This window comes from Furipterus horrens, unplaced genomic scaffold (genome assembly GCF_987537825.1).
Source record: "Furipterus horrens unplaced genomic scaffold, mFurHor1.1.pri manual_scaffold_6, whole genome shotgun sequence".
NCBI lineage: Eukaryota > Metazoa > Chordata > Mammalia > Chiroptera > Furipteridae > Furipterus > Furipterus horrens.
This window is the reverse complement of record NW_028327176.1, coordinates 16,472,487-16,495,010: the sequence shown is the minus strand read 5'-3', so window position 1 is coordinate 16,495,010 and position 22,524 is coordinate 16,472,487. Positions and strand designations below refer to the sequence as shown.

The 22,524-nt window shown below is 51.4% G+C and overlaps 1 protein-coding gene and 1 long non-coding RNA gene across 2 annotated transcripts in view; one reads left to right on the top strand and one right to left on the bottom strand.

The window, feature by feature from the left end:
• The first annotated feature begins 9,572 nt into the window (after positions 1-9,572).
• KCNK3 (potassium two pore domain channel subfamily K member 3) overlaps positions 9,573-22,524 on the top strand; it is a 37,810-nt gene continuing 24,858 nt past the window's right edge. The window contains exon 1 of the mRNA XM_090281056.1: positions 9,573-9,887. Within this exon, the coding sequence (XP_090137182.1) occupies positions 9,605-9,887 (283 nt within the window). The 5' untranslated portion in view covers positions 9,573-9,604. The remainder of the gene's footprint in view (positions 9,888-22,524) is intronic.
• Positions 15,701-17,997, bottom strand: LOC150005757 (uncharacterized). The gene is made up of 3 exons (XR_016511897.1): positions 17,761-17,997; positions 16,454-16,518; positions 15,701-16,087 (listed from the first exon to the last, which is right to left on the bottom strand). It is a non-coding gene; the product is annotated as an uncharacterized LOC150005757 (long non-coding RNA).

Below are 22,524 nucleotides of genomic sequence, written 5' to 3'. Positions count from 1 at the left end.
CTGACCACCCCAACCCCTGCTTCTGGCACCAATCTGTTCTCTGTGTCTTATAGGTTCATTTTACTTTTAAAGATTTCATATATAAGTGAATTCATACATTTGTCTTTCTCTGTATGACTTATTTCACTGAACATAATGCCCTCTAGGCATATCTGTGTTGTTGCATATGGTAAGATTTCCTCATTTTTATTGACTGAATAATATTCCATTGTATATATGTACCACAATTTCCTTATCTATTCATTCATCAATGGACAGTTGTTTCCACGTCTTGGCTATTGTAAATAATGCTGTAAAGAACATGGGGGAACAGGTATCTTTTTGAGTTTGTGTTTTCATTTTCTTCAGATAAATACCCAGAAGTGAAATTGCTGGGTCATATCACAGTTCTACTTTTACTTTTGAGGAACCTTCATATTGTTTTCCATAGTAGCTGCCCCCATTTACATTCCCACCAGTAGTGCACAAGTATTTCCTTTTCTCACATCCTTGCCAGCATTTTTTATTTGTCTTTTTGATAATAGCCATTCTGACAGGTTTGAGGTGATTTCTCACTGTGGAATTGATTTGCATCTCCATGATGATGTCAAGCACCATTTCATGTGCCTGTCGGCCATCTGTATGTCTTCCTGGGAAAATCTCTATTCAGATCTTCTGCCCATTTTTTCATTTGGATTGTTTGTGTTTTTTTATATTGAGTGAGATATTCACCCCTTATCAGCTATATGATTTGCAAATAGTTTCTCCTATTCCATAGGTTGCTTTTTCATTTTGTTGATGGAGTCTGTGCTGTACAGAAGTCTTTTAGTTTATATTCTCATCTTTTACCAGAACTAATTAATTAGTCTTAGCTTCACATTCAGCATCTCACTCAGATTCCCCCAGTCACTGTGTGAGTGAGGCCATATGGAGATTGCTTTCCTCGCTTTTCCCTGTTAGAGAAGGAAACTGAGGCTCCGAGAAGGGCCATGGTCTGTCCACTGCTCACAGCTGGTCACTGCTGAGGTCTCCTGGCTTCTGATCTTCTCCTATAGGCTGCTTGTCTGGAGAGTTTGGGTCAAACCAGTTGCTTAGTACCAACCCAGAATCCTAGAATTTCAGCAGCATAAGGAATTGATGTTCAAAACCCCTCCTCAGCATCCTGACAGTGTCCAAAAACCTTTCAGGGAGTTCTTCCTCAGGGAGCAAAACCAGAGCAGGTAGAGAAAGATGGCTGTGGCCTAGGGTCTCAGCGGTCTTCATCCTGCTCATACCCCCTCTTTTTCAGGGACATCTCCTCCCATTTCTTCCAGCTCTGACATGACCCAACTTCCTCAAAAAATCTAAGACTCAGCCCTGGTTGGTGTGGCTCAGTGGATTGAGCACTGGCCTGTGAACTGAAGGGTTGCTGGTTCGAGTCCTGGTCAGGGCACATGTCTGGGCTGCAGGTCAGGTCCCCGGTGGGGGGACGTGTGAGAGGCAACCAATGGGTGTTTCTCTTACATCGCTGTTTCTCTCCCTCTTTTTCTCTCTCCCTTCCCCCTCACTAAAAATAAATAAATTAGAAGCCAATAAATCATGGTCAGAAAAATCAGGGCTGTCTTTGGGAACACACATTTCACTGAACTCCTAAAGGAAAAAAGAATACCAGAGGGCATTCATAATTTTTAAAAAAATATTTCAATATTTTTAAAAACATAGTCTGTATAATTAGATCCTGCAGCATATATTTTTCATGTCTAAAGACTTCAGAGAGGTTCCCTAGCTGGTCAGCTCATTTCAGATTGGACTAGAAGCCAAAGCAGATAGACTAGCTAGACTAGTGTTTTTGTTTGTTCATTTGTTTGTTTGTTTGCTTTTAAAACCACTTTACTAAGGTATGATTGATATACCAAAAGGTATACATATTTAATGTACACAACTTGATTAGTTTGGAGATAAGTATATATTTGTGAAACCATCACCAAAATCTATGTCATAAACATATCCATTACTTCTAGAAGTTTCCTTCTGCCTTCTGTATTTATTGTTGCATAAGACAACCTAAGAACTTCCCTCTTGGGAAATTTTTAAGTATACAATACATTATTGAGATGGACATGGACTAGAGTTTCAAACTTGGAATGGGTCTCTCTAGTCCACCCTACTCACTTGACAGACAAGGGAAACTGAGGATCAGGTCAAAGAAGTGCTCTTCCCAATGAAATGCAGCTTCTTGGTGGCAAAGCCAAGTCTCAGCCCATCTCTGAGGCCACATTCAGTGCTGCTCCCACAGCTGCAATCCCACTGCGGCCTGGGTCTGGGCAGCCTGGGGAAGGGGCCAGGGACAACTTTCTGAGCAGCCCCTGGACTCAGACCCACCTGCCCAACCCGAGCCTTGGGGTGCTTTGCCACTCCTACTCACACATGAGTCTGGCCCAAACTGCAAGGGGCTGATTAGATGTAATTGCTTTGCCTATAGCGAGCTATCTGCGTAATAGAATCAGCTCCCAGTAATTAGCCTGCCAGAGGCCCACTTCCCGTGCTGGAGTCCTCTGGCCTTTGGGCCCTTATTCCAACCTGTGAGTATGGGGCTTCTGCAGACAGCAGGGTGTCTGGTATACACAGCAGGGTGGGGGGATTGGGCAGGAAAGGAGAAGCAGGAAAAAATGGTGCTGTGAAGATTCAGCAAGGACTTAAAGTACAGCCCCCACCTGGGGCCAGGGAATTACAGTACTTTGTGGTTGGAAGGGCAGAGAGCCTGGCATAGAAGGACCACTCTGTAAATTTTGCACTGAGTCCAACTGAATCACAAGGGGCATCTAGTCCAGCCCCAAATTCAGTACATTTAGCAATCAAGTCAAAAGGCATTTCTTGCAGACCTACTAAGTGCTAAGAACTGTACTAGCTCCCTCTAAAAGGACCTCAACCCAAGGGATCCGTGGAGCTGTGTTTGCATACCTCCATGGACCAGGAGCTCATTATATCCTGGGTAGCCCATTCATTCTTCAGAGGCATAGAGAATACTCTGTCTTTTGCGGGCTGCAAACTCCTCACAGATCACTGGCCCCCTCCTAGGCTACCCAGAGCCAAGCTAATCCCTCCTGCATGTGACAACTGACATGTCTCCTGTATCTTTTCTGCAGACACAATATCCCAAGTTCCTTTTGTTGTACCACATACATCATGCTGGTGAGACCCTTGTTAATCCAGCTGATGGACTTGGGGCCTGCTTCTGTTGTCAATTCCTCTCTCCCAGCTTGGTCAGGAGCTCAGCAGTGGGGACCATGGGGGTCAGGATTCTTCTCCCAGCAGGAAGAAGTGCAGCTACATCCAGAACAGAACACTCCCCGAGGAGAGTCTTGGTAGCAACCCAGTCACCCCACTGGGGGAAAGACACCTAAAATCTGCTTATTGGGAGTGAAGTCACCTCTCTTGCCCTCTCCCCTGCCTGGACACACACACGTGCACACGCACATTACCACAATGCTGTGCACACACACAAGCACTGCTCAATACTCACTGGCTGATTAATCATTGCAAGTGCTATTATAATTATTGTGTTTAGTGCTGAGAAGAGGCTACAACTCTGCTTGCTTCTCAGAAGCCATAAACCTGCAAAGAAGGATTTCAAGATTTGTGAGGCTGTTGACGAGATCTCCAGGCTCACTTTTTCCTTAGCAGCAACACGTTTGTCTGGCACGAAGTACAGGACATGGCTGCTCCAGAATCTCTGCAGAGGATGGGCTTGAGGGACTTCATTTTTGCAATGGGAAGGGGGCAAACTTAGGGACCTCATCTGGTAGCTAAGATTTGGAAGTCACGATAGCTGGGCTTGAGGCCCCGCTCTGGCCTAGCAAGCTGTGGGGCCTGGATGTGCAGTGGGGCATAAGCACTATGACACTTTGGGGTACATGTCCCAATGAAAATTCCCTTCAGTCCTAAAGGACCCTCATCTCAGCATGGTGTTCAGAATCAGAGAAGGCGCCTGCCGAGGAGGCCCTCTCTAGGAGAAGGGATTTGTCAAACGTGGTGGTCGCTGGCCTTGGGCTAAGACTTTCTGCTAACGAATGGAGTGAGCCTGGCTCCCACAGCAGCTCCATGAAGACAGGTTAGTTCCCACTCTCGCTAGGAGGAGACCTAAGTCTGAATCCTGAGCTGGTTACCGCTCACGTGGGGCAGGACTGAGAACAGAGCCAGGTGTCTACCTCCCAGCATGCTACTGTTTCCCCAACAGCTCACAGAGCCTCTCCTTTGTGAGCAGCTGGTTTTTGTGTTTGGTTTGGGCTTGAGATGTTAAACAAATAGTGTCTCTTGACAAACGCAAGCCGGCTGCACTGGGACCAGTTATGCTCTGCAAATCCAGACTAATCCTCCATGTCTCTCCCTACAGGGATATACCAAGAAACACCTCGGCCATACCCTAAGTGCTATGAATTCCATCAACTTGCCATCCAAGGCTCTGGCGCAGCTCTCTGTGTCAGCCACTTTCCTGTCTTTCTGCTGCAGTTCCTGACCCTATGGGGCCCCTTCCTGTCTCAGGCCTGCCCCTGGCTTGATCTTGAGATGGCTCTGAACACTCCTTCCTAGGCCCCGCCAACCCACCTAGCCCAGACAGGCCTACGGGAATAGATAGAGGAGTGTTTATAGTGTGCCTTTTTGTGTCAAGTGCTATACCGAGGGTTGTGGAGCACAGGCATGAGTAGGGCCCTTTCCCTGCCTAGCAGAAGCTTATGGTCTGATCTAGACAGGATGAACCAGAATTTCATGTGAGGTTGTAGTTGAGCTAGTAATGGGCAGAGTCAAGATTTGAACTCATCTATCTGACTCAGGGTCAACTCTTCCACTCCCAACTTCTCTGCCTCCTGCTTCAACCTCCAGCTGAACTGGCCACTAAAGAGGGGGTTCAAAGTAATGGACAGAGAGGGCTCTGGGCCCCTCATCCTTCAGATCACATTCTTGACCATTGTGGAATGTACCTTTCTGGTCACAGGGCCAGGCCTGTCATTAGCATCACAGAATAGCCAAGTAAAAAGAGACCTTTTGAGATAATCAACCCTTTCTTCTGTAGAAAAGGACACTGAGCCACAGAGAGGCTATGGGACTTTTTCAAACACCCCCCATCCCACCCCCGCTGGTTGGTAGTTGGTGGCAGCCCTGGGGCCAAGCACCAGGTATCTGGACTCTCAGTCCAGTGCTGTCTCCATGTGCTTTCTTAGGCCTTTGGACACTCACACCTGTCTTTGTCCTCTTCCCCTAAACCAGTCAGGGCTTGCTCCAGCTTTAGAAGTGTCTGCAAAGACTCACAGAAGCAGATTGCTGGGGTTTGCTGCCTGTGGACTCCACCGTCTGTGCCCCTCTCCCTGCTCACCCTGCTGGTCCCTAACCCAGCAGGCGTAGGATGCTACTGAGTACACAAGAGAACACGCAGAGCAACTCTGCTGTGCAAAACACAGTGCTCCCCACTGCAGAAGGCATATTGTGTGGAAGAAGGGTCTCCACCCTGCAGAAGATAATGAGTCAGGGCAGAAGACAAATACTAAAGAGCTGACTAACCTACTATGCAGGAGAAGTATCTAGTAAATTGAAGTTTAGACAGGGTGCTGTGGAAGCACAAAGAAGCCAGTGGTTTTGACTGAGGGCAACTAGGAAATGCTTCATGGAGGAAGTGTTTTCTGAATTAGGTCTTAAAGCCTGAACAGGAGTTCAACAGATAGAAAATGGAGGAGCCAGCATCCCAGGTTGTGAAAGCCATGTGAGCCAGTAGTGAAACGTGAAAGTATTTGGGTGTGCCTAGAGCTTAGAAAGGAATGGAGTGAAAGATAAAGCTGAAAAATATGTGCCTAATAATATGCAGGAACAAATGATAATTAAATTCTGTGTCATTTATCATAACTCTGATTGTGTCTTTTCCACCACAAACTAAAGTCTTTTTTTTTAAGATTTTATTTATTTATCTTCAGAGAGAGGGGTAGGAAGGAAGAAAGAGAGGGAGAGAAACATCAATGTGCAAGAGAAACATCAGTTGGTTGCCTCTCGTATGCCCCCAACCAGGGACCCGGCCCACAACCCAGGCAAGTGCCCTGACTAGGAATTGAACCAGTGACCTTTCAGTTCATAGGCTGGTGCTCAATCCACTGAGCCACACCAGCCATGGCCACAAACTAAAGTCTTAAAAGCAGTGGATAGAAACCTCTTCTCCCTGATTCTTGAAAAAACTAGGGAGATAATAGCAGTCCAGGAAGGTCATGGGAGGTTACAAATAAAGAGAACATAGACATGTCCTGCTCCACATGCATCCATCTGTGGGTGTGCAAACTGAGGCCCAGGGAGAGGGAGGAACTGGCCCCAAGTCCCACAGCCCACAGCACCCCAGCCCAGGCTTCCCAACTCTTCACTCTGTGTTCTTTTTATTGTAAAGGATTTCAGAAAATCACCACAGAGAAGACTGACCAATATAATTTGAGAGATGTAAAAAATCTCTCTCTAATTATCCCAAAGCTTCCGCCACTTAAATCACCAATGGATTGGGGAGGGGTGTGTGAAAAAGAACACAGAGGACAGGACATGAAACTGAGCAGTGTTTCTCCTGTATAGCAGACAAGGTTGACGGAGGTGCTTTCTGACCCTTGGCCCTGGACACAGGACGAAGTGTGCCGATCAGGTGTGGGCAGGTCCCAAGAATCTTGGACAGAAGGGTGTGTGATAGACTGTGAGGTCTTTGGCAGAGTCCCACCCAGGTAGAGGCTGGGCTGATCGGACTCTTGCCTACAGGTCACAAGGGCTACTTAAAAACGTAGACAGACACCAGCTTGAATCTCCCACCAGTCCCACCTCCTTAAGAGGAAAGAGACAGGAAGATCAGGAGGAGGAGACCCAGGCTGCCCTCCTGGGCTCCAGAGGCACTGCAGATGTGCTGTGTTGCCCCTACTGGCAGGTGTCTTGATCCCACACATAATGGAGGCTACAGGAAAGACCCCAACCATGGGGCATGAGCCCTGCCCCCTCACTCACTGTGTGACCTTGGGCAACCCCCTTCCTACTTTCCAGGCCTCAGTTTTCTCATCTGTAACATGAGAAGGTTAGGCTAGACAATATCTGTAGGTCCTTCCAGTTCTGAAGGGCTGTGAGAACAAGCTTCATCGTAATGAGTAATAAATGCCCTGCCCCTAAAGACAGCTTTTTCCCTTTTCTAAAGCTTATACACTTGTCATATTGCCTTTCATCTCCATAGTGATCTGTCCTGGCAGCCAGATGCAAGCTAGACCCCTCAATACATAGTCTTTCACACTGGAAACTAGATCTAGCAAACCACTGCTCACCTAGACCAGCTTTGGGGTGGGTTGCAGCCAAGAGCATAGAACCCAACTAGTACCCCTACCCCTTGGAGCCAAGGAAAGCAGCCTTCTTCTTCCAGAAAGCCAGAAAATGCCAAGGGGGAAAGCCTGTAGTAGACTGGGCTCATGGCCAAAGGATCAGGACCAGAAAGTTTGTCTTCAAAGAATAAAACATCTTGGGGGGAAGGAAGTACCGATGAGATGGGAAAAGGTAAGGTGGGTGCCACAAATCAGGGCCCTCCCAGCAGACTGGTCAAAGACCTGAGTCCTAGGGGAAAAGATGTTATAGAGCCCTATATTGTATGATTTGCACACATGTGGCCTTCTCTGCTCCCTCACAACAATCTGTTCAAGAGCTGGCAGAATTATCTATCCTATTTACAGATTTTTTTAAATTAAGGCTCAAGGAATCATGATGGAGAAGAGCATGGGCTTAGGAGGTGGACTGAAGTCTCTCCCCAGCTGAATGATTTTGGGTGATTTGCCACACTGCCTTTAGCCTCAGCTTCCCCGTCTATAAAATGGACATAACCATTTCGGGATTGTAGCCAAGGACTAAATATAATGGATGTAATAACATGCCTAGACTGGCACTCAGCAGATGCTTGATACTTGTTGATGGAACGAACGGGTTGGTGGCACTCCTGGGAAAAGCAGTGTCAGGTCCAACAGTGACAGGCCAGCCCAGGCTGTGGGCAGATGGTATTCCCGCTCTGGCTGACTGCCTCCTGAGCCTACCCTCAGGCAGGGGCTTTGAGGCCTTGGGGACTCTTTCATGTCTCCCCTTATGGCCCATGCCAGGGTCCCATGAAAGACTTTTTGACTCTCCTTGGCAGTGGGATTTGCATTCCAGTCATTCTGCTCACTTAGCCCATCCAAGTCTGGCGTTGTTTGCAGCTAAGCAAGGCCTGTGGGATTATCTGCCATGGCACCTCATCGAGGAGATAAGGGAGCAAGTCTCTGAGAGGAGCAGTGACACCTAGCCTGAGGTCCCACATCCTGCCCCACTCAACCATGACTGCCACCATGTTGACAAATGAAGAAACTGAGGCATAGGGTGACCTCCTGGTTTCTCTAGCCTGTCAGCAAGCCTCCAGATCTGGGCCCCACCTGCCCTATTTCATCAAGATATCACTTCTTTGAGGCTGCCCCATGGTGGTACCAGCATTGCCTCTGGAAGCCCAAGCACAGCCTCACCTACTGGTGCCAGCCAGGATCCACAAATGATGTCCAAACAGCCCAATAGGCTCTGGGGAGCAGAGCAGGAGCTACTGGGACTGGCTGCTCCTGGCCTAGGCTACCAGTCTGTGCTTTCTCGGGCAATTCCAGCAGCCATGCTGACCTGGGAAGGGGCACATTTTATGAGAGTAGGGTTTTCTCTTGGGCGTTGGCCCATGGGTGCCCAGGTCCACAACTGTGCCCTCCTGTTTCTAAGACAGCCAGAAGCCTGGCACAGAGGAGGGGCTGTGCTTGGGAGGAGGGAAAGTTTGGCTGAGTCCCAGTGCTGGCACTAACTTACTGTGTGCCTTTGCATGCCACTTGACCTCTCTGTGCCTCAGTTTCCTCATCCACATAATAAAGGGCAGAAGCAAGGCCCACGGTCCCTTCTGGCGGTGATAGCATATGTGATTTCTATAGAGGGGTGGGGTGGGGTGGGGTGGGCATGCTCTCTGCCTTTCGTTTCCTTGCTTTTCTGTTTCTGTGTTATCAGTTTATCTCCAGCTACCCAGGTCTCCCTGTCATGGTCTGCTGCTCTCTGGCTCTCTCGCTCTGTATTTTTCTGCCTGCCTCTTCCTTTTCCGTGTCTGAGTCTACCTCTGGTTTTATCCCCTTGTCTGTCACTCCTCCCTCTGCCTCTTTCTCTTCCTCTGTAGTTACATGCGTTTCTCTCTCTAGTTATCTTTCTCTGGGTCTCTCTCTCCGTCCTGCCTGCTCTCTCCGCGGCTCCCCGCTCGCTCCCCGCCACCCCCCTCCGGCAGCCCCCCTCGTCCCTCCCTCAGCGCGTCTCCCCAGTCCTTATTTGGCTGGGCGGGAGGGCTGGCGGGAGGAGGCGGCCTGCGGGCGGGGGGCGGGGGGCGGAGGGCGGGAGTGGGGCCGGGCAGAGGAGGGCGGTGGGTGGTGCTGAAGGGACAGCTCCGCGGCGGCGGCGCCGTTGGCGGCGGCGGCCCCGGGGCGCGGAGCGGGTGCCCGGCGCTGGGAGCGGCGAGCGCAGCCATGCCCCAGGCCGCCTACGGGGCAGCAGCAGCGGCGGCCGAGGCCGGGGCGCGGGCCGGGGGCGCCGGGGGGCCGGCGGCGGCCCGGGCGGGACGATGAAGCGGCAGAACGTGCGCACGCTGGCCCTCATCGTGTGCACCTTCACCTACCTGCTGGTGGGCGCCGCGGTCTTCGACGCGCTCGAGTCGGAGCCCGAGATGATCGAGCGGCAGCGGCTCGAGCTGCGGCAGCAGGAGCTGCGGGCGCGCTACAACCTCAGCCAGGGCGGCTACGAGGAGCTCGAGCGCGTCGTGCTGCGCCTCAAGCCGCACAAGGCCGGCGTGCAGTGGCGCTTCGCCGGCTCCTTCTACTTCGCCATCACCGTCATCACCACCATCGGTAACTACTCGCCGGGCGAGGGGCGGGGACCCTGGGGCTGGTAGTCCGGGGCCGACCCGGGAGGGGGCTTCCCCGGGAGATGGTCTGGGCGCCGAACCCCGTGCTCCCAGAAACCCGAGTTCAGCCTGGCTTGTCTGCTCCGCGGGAACTGGACTCAGGGGAGGCGTCGATTCCTGGCTCCGGACCGGACCCGACTCTCCAGCCCGGCCAGCCCCGACTTGTCCCTGCAGGGCTGCGCAGGGCCCCAGGGGACTCGGAAGTGTGTGAGAGGGGCAGGAACGACCGGCGGAGGCTGGGGAGGAGGGGTGTGGCCCGGCCAGGCCGTGGAGCCGGGCGCTCAGTGGGAGCCGCGGGGAGTGTTCCTCTCCTGCGTGACCCTGCGGAGGGGCTTCGGTACTCGGTACCGGCTGGGGCTCCGGGGAGACAAGTGGATGCAGGTACTCGGCACTCCGCCACTCTGGGCCACTCTGGGTGCTTGAAACACCCTGTAACTGCAGGCTGTAAGTGCCTTTTCGTGTGTGTGCGCATGTGTGTGTCTCCAGTTCCCAGAGTTTGGGCACCACCATCCAGTGCCTTTAATTTTGTTAGGGTAGCAGAGCTGGTGCGGGAGGTCAGATCCAGCCTTGTCTGCCTTCTCTGCTGTCCCAGGAAAACAGTCGCCTCATAAAAATGGACCCAGTTCTCTTCTCCAAGCCAAGGCCAACAGCAGGCATAGGAAGACATACACACCCAGACTCTCACAATACAGGCACAGGCACACACACATAGGTACACATACAAGCACATGCAGAGCACACACAGGTACATCCGAACAGCTCGCAAACGGATGTCCAGGAAAGAAATCTCCAGTGAGGCCCTTGATGTGCTCCTCAAAAGTGTTCATACAGGAGTAAACGCCTTACCCACTCACAAGACTATGATTTCAGCCCAGCTCCATCATTTCTGCTGTATGACCTTGGGCAAGTCCCTTCCCCTGCCTGGATCTCAGGCTCACCTCCAGACAACCAGAGGTTGGCTGAAATGATCTTAAGGGCTCCTCCCAGTCCTGATGTGCTCCCAACCCACCTTCCCCCAGAGCCCACTGGGATGCTTCCAAGAGCTGTTTCCTCCATCTTTCCCATTCCCTCTCCTCTCCCTGGTCCCCTCCTTGCTTTGGCTGAGCTCCCAGGGGCTCGCTGCCACTTGGCATAGCCCATGACAAGATGGCAGTGTTTTCCTGGGAGTCAATAGGAGTTGAGAGAGTAAAAGGCAGGACTAGACACTGTCCCTGCAGTCTCTCCACTTCAGGACTCTGTGCCGAGGCTCCGCAGCTCTCTGGGGACCACATGGAGCTATGCTGTGTGGTTTCTGGATTCCTCTCTTGGAAGAGGGAAAAAAAGGGGGCCATGAGTGGATGTAGCCCAAGTAGGGGTACCTCTGGGTTCTGCTGACCCTGTGAATTTAGAGTAGGATGATCAGATTGAGGCCTGCCCAGAAATCAAGCAGCGTGCTTTCCTGGGAAGGACCAGACCAGGGGTCTCCTCCCCTCTCTCCCACTACACTGCTACCTGCCAGTGTTTCAGGAGCACTGAACATTCTCAGGCCTTCCCTCTCCCTCTTCCCATATATCATGCCCTTGGTTATGTGCCCCCTTTTTCTCAATCCCACTATTCTCTGCTCCCCAGCTCCCCAGTAACCTCCCAATTGACCTTCTTGCCTCCAGCTTCATTCCACCCCCACACACACAATGCTGCCAGAAAGGATCTCCCCAACACACAGCTCTGACCATAGCAGTACCCTTCTCAGAAGCCCTTGATGGCTCCCCCTATGCATGAAATCTGGTCCATACCCCTTATCTCAAATTTTAAGGACCTTTATACCTGGCTCCAATCTTTATGTCCAACTTCATTTCTCACTTCTTACTGATCCCTCCACTGCAGCCAGACTGTTCCCTAAGAACACCTTAAGTGTGCTTGTCTGTCATGCCTTTTTCTCTCTCTTCTATTTATCTTGTCCAAGCTAACCTTCCATGGCCAGCTCAAACACTGCATCCTCCTTAAACTCTCTCAGAACATCCCAAACCACTGTTCTGGGCAATTGCAGGACTGACTGTCGGAATGACCTGGCTGACAGTGGAGGCTCTTTTGTATGATTATTTACACTTCAGGGGATGCATTTTGTCCCTTTAACCACACTGTAATTAACCTCCATGTGGGCAGTGCCCTGTGGTGCCCATTGCTGTGTTCCCTGGCTGGCATAGTACCCAGAGGCACACATGAGCACTCAAAGGAGGCAATTGATGGGTTGAAGGTGTGCAGAAATGAAAGAACATTGTCTTTTCCCGGTGTCCCTGCCAGTTTCCAAAGTGCTTGTAGTCTTCACCAGAAAAGATGCTAAAAGCTGACAGACAGAGGTAGAGGCAGACAGAATGCAGCTCTAGTGGGTATTTATTTATAAAGTGCTGGGCAAGAAGAAAGACAGCATCAAAGCACCACCCGAGTTCTGGGGGGACCCCAGGCTGGCACTGCCCACTCCCTACCTCACTCGACCATCCCCAGCTTTTTGTTATCTGACACTCTGGCTATGCTACATGGCTGGAAGCTGTCAATAGGAGCTCTCCTCTAAGAAAAATCTGTCTTGGCTGTGATCAGATGCCTGAAAGGGGCCTGATAGTAGAATGATCTTGACCCAAAACCCAAAGGCAGCAGCCTCTCTCCACCTGGCCCCTTTGGGGACCCTAATGGGTCTCCTGAGGCATCAGTAATCCCATCAGGATAGAATAATGACTGAACCTCCCATTCATTCAGCACCTTAATGATCACAATGCACTTTCATCTCCTGTCTTACATCCCAGCCTTCACAACTCAGAGGAGTTTCCAGGGCAGGTATTGTTAGCTTCACTGCACAGATGAAGGCATGAAGGCTCAGGAGGGGAAGGGACTTCCCCAAAGTAATGCAGCTGGTGAGCATGGGAGTTAGAGCAAGAAGCTGGATCTTCTGACTCCAAGCCTAGTGCTCTTTTCCCTGCTGGTCCCTTGCTGCTTCCTCTGCCTCCATATGCTGTGACGCCCAGAGCCAGCCAGGATTGGCATGACCAAGATGTGCTTAGTGATGCCAGCTTGCAGGACACCCACGGGCAGCCTTGATTGGTTGAGGGTCAGCAGGGTCTGCGTTAGTCATTCACCTGGTTAGTCACAGTCTCTGCTGGCTGCAAGGATTCCTCAGCTCCCTCATCTCTGGCCTCCCAGCCAGGAAACTCTTCCTTTGTTGGGCCCTAAGTTCCTCAAATGCAAACATAAACTCTTTTCTGGGAAGCTTAACCTCTCCAGCTATTGAGTCATTAAACTCCTCCCGGGGCCCCAGCCCCATCTATTCATAGCCTAGAGGCTGTCAGAGCAGGAAGGGGCCTTGAGATCACGTGATGCCAACCCTCCTCTTACAGAGAGGCAATGAGAGCCACACAGCCGGAAGGTAGTGAAGCCTGCCTCACAGGCCCCCACCCCTTCCACTTGTCCAGTATGCCTCTTTATTATTATTAACAGCAACAATAATAATAGTAGCCACCATTTAATACCTAATCTTTGGCAGGCTCTATCCAAAGCTCTTTATTTGTATTCCCTCAATTTATTCCCTTACCAACCCTTCAAGGTGGGCATTACTACCTACATTTTTCAGCAGAGGAACCTAAGGCTCTGAGTGTAAATGACTCACTCATGGCCTTGTGACTTGAAAGGAGACACCTGCCCAGATTCAGCTGAGCCCCTCTGACTCCCATGCCCTGGATATGTTGCCAGTTCTTTCTCTGCTTCAAGAACTCAGCCCAGACCCTTGTACCTCAAGGGCACGGCGTAGCCACAACTTGTCTTTCCCCTAACAAAGGCCTCTCCAGAACAGTACAGACAGCCTGCTGCTTCCCCACATTCAGATCCCAGGGCACATGCTAGAGCTGTGCCCAGCACCAGGCCTACCTGAGCCTGCCACGGGCTCACAGGTGCTTGTTCTCCCACTGCAGGTCCCCAGAATCCTTGCAGCTCTAAGGCAACAGGAGACCAGGTGACCGATTAGCTGAGGGGGGCTGGTGCAGAAAAGCTTCTGCTCTTCTCTTGCTTTGGCTTCCAACCTGTTTTCCACTGAGCATGGGTTTCCACTGCCCACCATGCAGCCTGGGACCCCTTTGATTATGAGTTCAAGCTGGCTGCTCATGGAGGAGCCTGTGCTCATTCCATTCTTCCAAGAAGGAGGAAAGTACAGAAGGGGCCTGCCATCCCCAAACCACAAAGTCCTCACATGAAAAAGTAATAGGAATCATTAGCAATCCTCCAGACACCCAGAGAGGTGAGTCACTTGCCTGAAGTCATACAGTAAGTAGGCGGTACAACCCTGATCAGAACCTGCACTTTCTATCCGTCACCCCAGCCTGGTCCCCTCATGACCCACCATCATTCTTAGCACTGGGGCCTTGGCTGCTTATCACAAAACTGTCCCCAGTCCTCCCTTGACCTCCCAGAGGGATGGAAGGGCAGCCCAGCCTGGAACAGTCGCACTGCCCACTCTCAGTCAACATGTCCTGCCTCTGCGCACAGGGACACCCCTCTGCTTCACCCACACCAGCCCCGGCTGAGGGTGGTGCAGAACCATGGGTACTGGCTTAAAAGCCAGAGTGCCTGGGTTCATCTCTCAACCCACCTCTCCACTAACTCCCCCCACCCCCCGCCACCAGCTGTGTGACCTTGAACAAATGAGTCTCCCTGAGCTTATTTTGTCACTTACAAAATGGGAGAATAATATCTGCTTCCCAGGATTAAATGGAATAATACAAAGAAAGTGCCTGGTACAGAGTCGGCAGCCGTCCGTCTCGAGAGACGATGGTGTAGCTTCTTAAGAGTCTATCTGCACCGCCGAGAATGGCTGTGCAGTCCGACTCGGGAGTGACATGGTAGTATCTGTCTCCTCCCGTGTTGAATCGACATCTTGCGATGACGCTGAAGCTACAGAGCCTGGGCAGGGTGATATGGAGGGTCTGCTGTTGCCCATGCAGCAGACCCCCCCTCTCTTCGCAGCTGAAGGATCCAAGGGAAAGACGGAGTCAATACAGCTTGGCTTCAGGTGCGCCGCAGGAGTTGCCGGTGTTGACTATAACGTCAAACCGCCTTAGGGACTCCGGCTCCGGATTTTCTGTCGGGGTTTACTCCCTTAGCCTTTCCCCTGAAGAGGTATGCCGCAAGGCAGCGGCTGGTACAGAGTAGGCACTTAATAAATAGTATCTGCAGTTATTAGTGTTATTTAATATTCTTGTCCAAGTATTATTACTTCCCCAATGAAAGGAACTGCAGTTTCCCAGGGATTACCATGACCACAGCTATCTCTGCTCCTTTCTCACGGGTGGGGACAGTGGGGTTGAAAACCAGAGGCTGCTGCCTCCTTTCCTTTACCCTCCTAGTCCCACCCTCCACCCCCATCCCAGGCTTTCAGGATCATCACCTATGCCTGGAGTCTGCCTGACATCCAGACTCAGGGACAATCTTCCTCCTCTGAGCAGGCAGACCCTGCAGAAAACCAATCAGAGAGAGCGAGGCACACAGTAATAGGAGAGCCTGCCCTGGATTGGAGCAAGAAGGCAAAAGGTCCAGCTCCACTTATTTCAATTACTGGTCCTCTACAACTATCAGTTTCCTCATCTACAAAGCGGGTGCATTAGATCAGAGTCCTCCTAACTGCCGTGCCTCCCACCAATGTGTCCAGGTCCCACACATCACAACCGAGGACTGGAGACATGGAGGGAGTGGGGGTGAGAATTGGACAGAAATAGAAGACACATGCCTGGCCACAGTGGAGACAGGACAAACACAATAAGTATTTTCAAAGAAAACGTAAACAAGCACAGATGAACGTAGTGCAACTCACCACTACAAACAGCTTTCAGCTGGCGGCACAAACGGTGAATCTGTGAGTTGATTTTGTAATTTTTTAAAAAATGTAAAAATGATTTTCCTGCAGTCAGCCAGCAGGAAGGGAAGAGCCCCAGCTCTGACTGAGACTATTATCAGTTTGGGCAACCTCAGCTGAGACCCAGTATGGGCAGGCACTCCCTCACCGTTGGACAGGTCGCTTCATTTCTGCCGTGGATGCATCAGGGAGCCATGTGTCTCTAACACGCCAGGCACTGTCCCAAGCAACATCACCTGCATTCCCACAACTTCCCTGGGAGGACCATCTTGTTACTGTTGAGGAAAAAGGAAGCTCAGAAAGGTTCAGAAATTGGCCCAGGGCCCTACAAATATAAAATGACAGCACCAGGATTACACTCAAGACTATAGGGAGTATCTTTTCATAGAGCTACACAGCCACTTACCCCCCATAGAGCCTCTGCCACCCTACAATGGGATCATCACAAATAAGGAAAATGGGTACCAGGGCCCACAGAGGGCACTCAAGCTGTGGCCTGAGTTTGAGGATCTGCTGCCCTTGGGACTGTGGATAAAGCATGTATCCCAAAGAGAAATCCGAATTTTAGCTCTAGCCCTCACATTTTAGTGTGGAAACTACACATTAGATTGGAACAGGGGCTTGCTGGAGGCCATGCTTACCATTGTCACCACAGCTGGCCTTGGACCCCAGTTTACTGATGCCTCTCTCCACGTTCTTGGGTGCCCTGTGAACTCAGAAAATAGAGCAAGCTGCTTGCCAGCCTCTTCTGCTGGCCCTGGCCTCCTCCTGATCCCTCTGTTAGCCTCTGGTCCTCAGAGAGTCATATGTCAAAAGCCTTTCGAGATCATCGAGAGAGCAGTCAGTGGCCAAGCTAATGCCACTGCCTCTCTGTCCCTACTTGCTCGTTGTCCAGAAACTATCCCTCACCCGGAGCCACCCCACCCCAAACTACAGCCCCAAGTCACCTTTTCACTTCCCCGTTTTGCTACAGCCAGCCTGAGCTGCTGCCGAGAGCAAACAGCTTCAGTCCCTCTAGTCCTGGGGCCTCCTGGGATCTCGGCCAAGCTGGGACTAAACCCCCGCCCCTGCTTCCTCCAGTGATACTACCCAAGGAGCTCTTTGTGAAGAGGGCAGAAGCCTAGCCTGGGAGCTAGAAATGTAGAAATGGAGCTCTTTCTTTGCCCTGAGAGACGTTAGACAAATTGTTTCTCTCTCTCTCTCTCTCTCTCTCTCTCTCTCTCTCTCTCTCTCTAATATCCCTCCTCAATCTCTTTACCTTCCACCTCCCTCTCTCTCTGCCCCTCGACCCTGCCCTGATACTCACAGGAGGAACAAACACTTGCCTAGAATGCCTCAGTCTTCCCATCTGTATAGAGGTGTTCCACAAGGGGAACTGATGTAGGCTAGCTCAGCAATACTGTATTTCCTCCAACAGAGTCAGGGAATGACCTGGTTGATCTTGTTTAAATACAGATTCTGAATCAGCAGGTATGGGATGCGACCTGGACTTGGAATTTCTAGCAAGGCCCCAAGGGACCTGATGCTGTTGATCCATGGTTCACACTTTTAGTAGCAAAGATCTAAATAACCTGGAGACCTGACTTCTGGGAACAGACAGCCACGTGGACTGTGGTTTTCAGAACAAGAAGGTTTAGAACTGGAAAAATCCCTAGGAATCTGGTCATGAAATGTTAGAGCCAGTGGCCTCTCAGCTAATGGACCATTCTCTGAGGCTTGGAGCACGGCTGTGACTTGCCCCGTGGGAGCCAGCCCTGGAGCCTGGGTGGGGCCACGTGCTGTATAGTCACTGTGGGTAAGAGAAAAGGAAGTGGATAGGGAAACCTCCAAACAAGTATCCGTGGGTCTTCAGCTGCCCTCCTTTCCTCCCCACTCTGGCAGGGAAGTTCCTTAGATCCAAAGATTAAACATCAAAGTTGTGTACTGGCTCCTTCCTCATGGCATCTACCTGGAATCCCAGGGGCAGTATGGCCTCCAGCCCCCATTAGAAGAAGAGGTGCGGGCTCATTTCTTCTTCAATGGCCTGGGATCTAGACAGCAAAGGCCCATAGAAGTCGCCAGGCCCTATGGCTACCAGATACTCTCATCCTGTTGCCAGTTACAGTGTGGAATGCAGGTAGCAGGACAAGGCCTGCTGTTTTACAGAGGTGTCAGGCCACATATATCTGCACACTTTAGGAGGAACACCAACAGCCTAGGGAAGAGTCAGAGGGGAGAAGCAGCATGTCAGATGAAGGATGCTTGCCTGAGGCAGGTCTGCAGAGCAAGGAGTGCTGCCTTCAAATATCTGCTGGGCTATTGAAAAGTAAAAGAATCAACCTTGGGCTGATTGGGCACATGGGGTTGAACCAGCATGGGTAGAATCTATTAAAGGACTTAAGTCCAATATATTTTAGAACTTGTTAGAGTTGAACCTGGCCAAAGATGGACCGTGCTGCCTTGAGAGGTGGAGAGCTCCCCATCAGAGGAAGCATACAAAAGACACTGGATGGGCATGCAGCAGAGGTCACCTGTATCAGTCAAGATTCAACCAGAGAAGCAGAACCAGTGGGAGATATATATTAAGAGATGTAGTACAAGGGATTGGCTTATGTGACAAAGTGGCTGGCTAGGCAAGTTCAAAATCCATAGAGCAGGCCATCAGGCAGGCTGGAACTCCTTCCAGCACGGGAGAGGATATGTCCACCAGCAGAATTTCCTCCTCAGGATATCCTCAGGTCCAGCTCAGCTCTTAAAGCCTTTCAACTGATTGAATCAGGCCCACGCAGATTATCTAGGATAATCTCTTTTGCTTAAAGACAACTGATTATGGACTTTAATCATATCTACAAAATGCCTGCACAGCAACCTCTATATTAGTGTTTGATTAAATAACTAGGGGCTTAATCAAAAAGATTATCACACTGCCCACATAGCAGACAGGGGACTGCAATCAATGGCTTTTAAGATTCTTCCCAACCCTGAGACGCTTTGATTTCTTGATCTTCAAGGGGGCATCCTGGAAAGTTAGAGCACCCAAAGTGGGCCTCAGGCATGTCTTGGGGGTCCCCAGACCCTCTGATTTCCCTTCCAAATAGAACCAAGGTTAGCCTTCATTTCAGTCAGTTTGCCAGAAATCATTGAGCTCTCCTGAATGTCAGACACTATACCAAGAGAATAAAAAACTAAGACCCAGATCCTTCCCCAAGAAGCCTCTGCTCCAGTAGGATCCTGAAACCATAAGTTGAATGGTATATATTCTAAATTCTAGTGGAATGACTGAAGCAGGGATCTGAGCAGGCATCCTGAAGCAGGTGGTGCTTCAAGTAGGCCTGAATGAAGAGCAAGGACTTCTGTAGGTGAAGATGGGCAGTGGGCGTTTTCCAGAATGAGGAAACGGCATGAGACTGCTGAAAGGCACGAGCGTGCCAGGGAAAGGGGTTTGGGAGCAGGCCTGGGAGGGGGCTGAGTGCTGAGCTCTGGTGGATGGACTTGATTGGACAGGTGCTGGAGGAGGGAAGTGAGAGGCTCCAACCTATATCTGGATCCACGACATGGATCCTGCCGGTGGGTGTCCCCATGAGCCCAGTTGAACTAATGGTTACCCTCATCAGCTCCGCTGAACTCATGGGTGTCCCCATGACTCCAGTTGAACCAGAGGGTAATGACAACCTAAATCCTGATTGCCTCCCCCTTTCACCCTCTCCTGGTCAGCAGACCTCAGCCATCCCCCAGGAAGTGCTTTCACCCCTTCCCTGCTACACACTTCCTTTTCCAGCCAAAGGTCCACTCCAGAGCCCAGGCCACACCCAGTCTTACAGGCAGTGTGCAGGAGCCCCTGGAACAGTGCTGAGCTGAAAGAGATGACACTCTGTGGATATTCTCTGCATGGACAGCCCAGACCTACTCTCAAATCCCCTTCGTCTCTGCTCAAGGCTCCACACTTGGCGCAGACTCAGTGTCCCTGGCCAGGAATGTGCAGAGCCTCTCCTGACCACAGCTCCGACGCAGAAATAACCATCTCAGAAACATCCGGAGAGGCACATTCCAGCCTGCTGGCCACAGGACCATCTGGGGGCCCCTCTCCAGAGACCCAAATTATCAGGCCCAGTGGAGCTGCCCAGAGAGGGTGACGCCAGGCTCTCAGACAGGAGGCGGCCTCTCCTCTTGGATGGGCGAGTCCTCCTGAGGGTGCAGGGGACTCTCTGAGGCCTTGGGAGCAGACAGGGTGCAGGCAGTTCCAGGCAGAAGCAAGTGTCAGATCCGTGTAATAGAGAGGTCTTCCCTGGGCTACTCCATCCAGATCTTAGACCCGGCATTCCCCACAGAGCCTGCCTGAGTTTCCATGGTCATGAACAAGATCGCCTACCATTCCCTGGAAGGTATCTCATTGAATCTTCACAGTCCCTGATGACAGCAGCTCTATTATAATTCCCATTTTATAGATGAGGACCCTGAGGCTCAGATGGGTTAAGAAATGCTCCCAAAGTCACACTGCTGGTAGAAGAGGGCTGTGCAAAACATGCATAACACTTGGTTTATAAAGCACTTGGCCCTACAGGTTCTCTTTGGAGCCTCACAACAATCCAGGGGTGTAGAGATCATTATTTCCACTTTGCCAATGAAGACACTGGACCTGAGAACCTGAAGTTACTTCCTGTGACCCAGAGCCAGTAACTGTGAGAGCTGGAGTCAAATACAGACCTCCAACCCTAAAACCAAGCTCTCCTCCCAAGGGCTGCAGGTGGGTCATTCCCACTGTATGAATCTTAGTGTATTTGAGAAGCATGTGTCAGCCCATGGAAGGCAAAAGGTAGTGTTGAGAGGGCATTTGTCAGCGTGGCCTTAGTTCCATGCATTTGTTAACACCATCCTTCTGAACAGGACAGGACCCTGAAACTAGAAATGGGAACAGAGTGATGGTTCTTAAGAGTGTCCAGTGAGGGGGGAAGGAGGCCTTGTTGGGGGTGACAGGCAACTCACCTTGCTCACCAGTACATTGGTGACAGAAGGAGGGTTAAGATGGCCCCTGTGTGCTGAGTAGGAAGCTTGTCCAGGAGCATCAGTTGTTTGGACCAGAGCCATGAGTGTCAGAGTTTGGTCCCCAAGAGTAAATTCATCAGACCTGCACTAAGCCCAGGAAGCTGTATGTTTTAAACACTCCCCAGGTGAAAACATCCACCCAGGCACATGGGAGAAGAGAGCTTCTTGAGACTACCATTCTGCAGTTGGCTGGTTGGGTCCCTCCCGAGACAGCAGCTAGCATTTTCTTTCTGAGTTCCTTTGGTACTTAAGAAACACTCAAGAGGCACATGAGGAAGAATCTTTAGAGTTCACAAGCCAAAGCGTGTGGAGCGAGCTAGGTGGCAGAGACATCAGGAGTCAGTGGGTGGCCCCAGGAGAAGGTCAGTTTTTCGCACCTCCTCTGAGAAGACAAGGGACTGAGAGTCTTAGTGGGGGTCCTGGGGACAGGCTGTGTCTCCCCTTTGTGGCTTTAACTCTCATCTTGGCCTCTTCTCAAACAACCCCAGGGAAGGGAGGCAGCCCAGGGAGGCCCTCCAGCCATATGACCATCACCCACCTGGGAGCAAATGGGGGGCTTTGGCCAGGCTGTGCTGGTGGACGCCTCCTTCTGCATGGTCTGCCTGATGGACTTCCCTCCATGAGAATGAGACAGAGTAGGACCCTCTAGAGCTGTTCACGGTCCTTGGTCCACCTCCAGAGGGGACCAGAGAGAAAGGCACCGGGACCCAAACTCGGAGGCAGCCTCCTTCCTTCTGGTACCTTGCTCAGCTCAGCCCCCCAGAGTCTTAAGCACTCTTGTCTTCTGGGGCATCGGAGACCCTGATGTCCCCCACTTGCCCCTCAGGATTTTTCAGTAGATTTATCGAGGCTATGCTTACTTTCTTGGAGCTGTGACTGATGACTTAGCACAGCTGACTGAGGAAATTGGAGGGCATCATCCTCTCCCTTGTTTCTCTGCTACTGCCTGGCTGTGACACACAGAGCAAGTCACATCCCATCCTGGGCTTATCTGCAAAGGACTGGGCCGGCAGCGCCCAAGCCCCTTACAGCTCAGATGGCCTCTGTTGGGCCTCTGCTTCTTCCAGCCCTTCCTGAGGAGCACATTACCCAGGATTACACTCTTGTCCCCATTTCACCCCATGCTGGCTGAGCCCTGGAAGGACTTCCTCTGTGTCCAAGCCCAAGAATAGAGCTCCGTCCAGGACCTCCAAGTCACCCTGTTTTAGGAAAGAAAGCATTTCTGACTGTGGCCTAGGCCCCCTTATCAGCAGAGTGAGTCCACTGCCCCAGCCCCTGGGACAGCTGGAATGCAGGAGCCTCCCACCCAGAAAGGGCGGCCACTCATGCTGGCAGCTCCCACGGTAGCCCACGGGTGGGGTGTGGGAGGAAGCAGTGGTGCTGAGAGCAGGCTGACCCCAGCCAGCGCTTTCTGACGGGGTAGCCCGGAGAGAGGCAGTCTCACTTCCCAGATTGCCTCTGGGCCTGAGCCGCCCAGGGGGGTGCCCTGGTGGCCAGTCCTACAGTCCAGGCCGTAGGCTAACTCAGAGGCTTCCTAGGCTCCGGGAGTGAAGGTCCTCCTCATGGGCCAACCTTTGACAGCCCAGCCAGATCAGTGACCTGGTAGACCTGGGAGAGGCTGGCATTGGCCCCATGGGTCCTCACGGTGGTTCGCTATCTCAAAACGTTACAGGATAATACATGATTACCC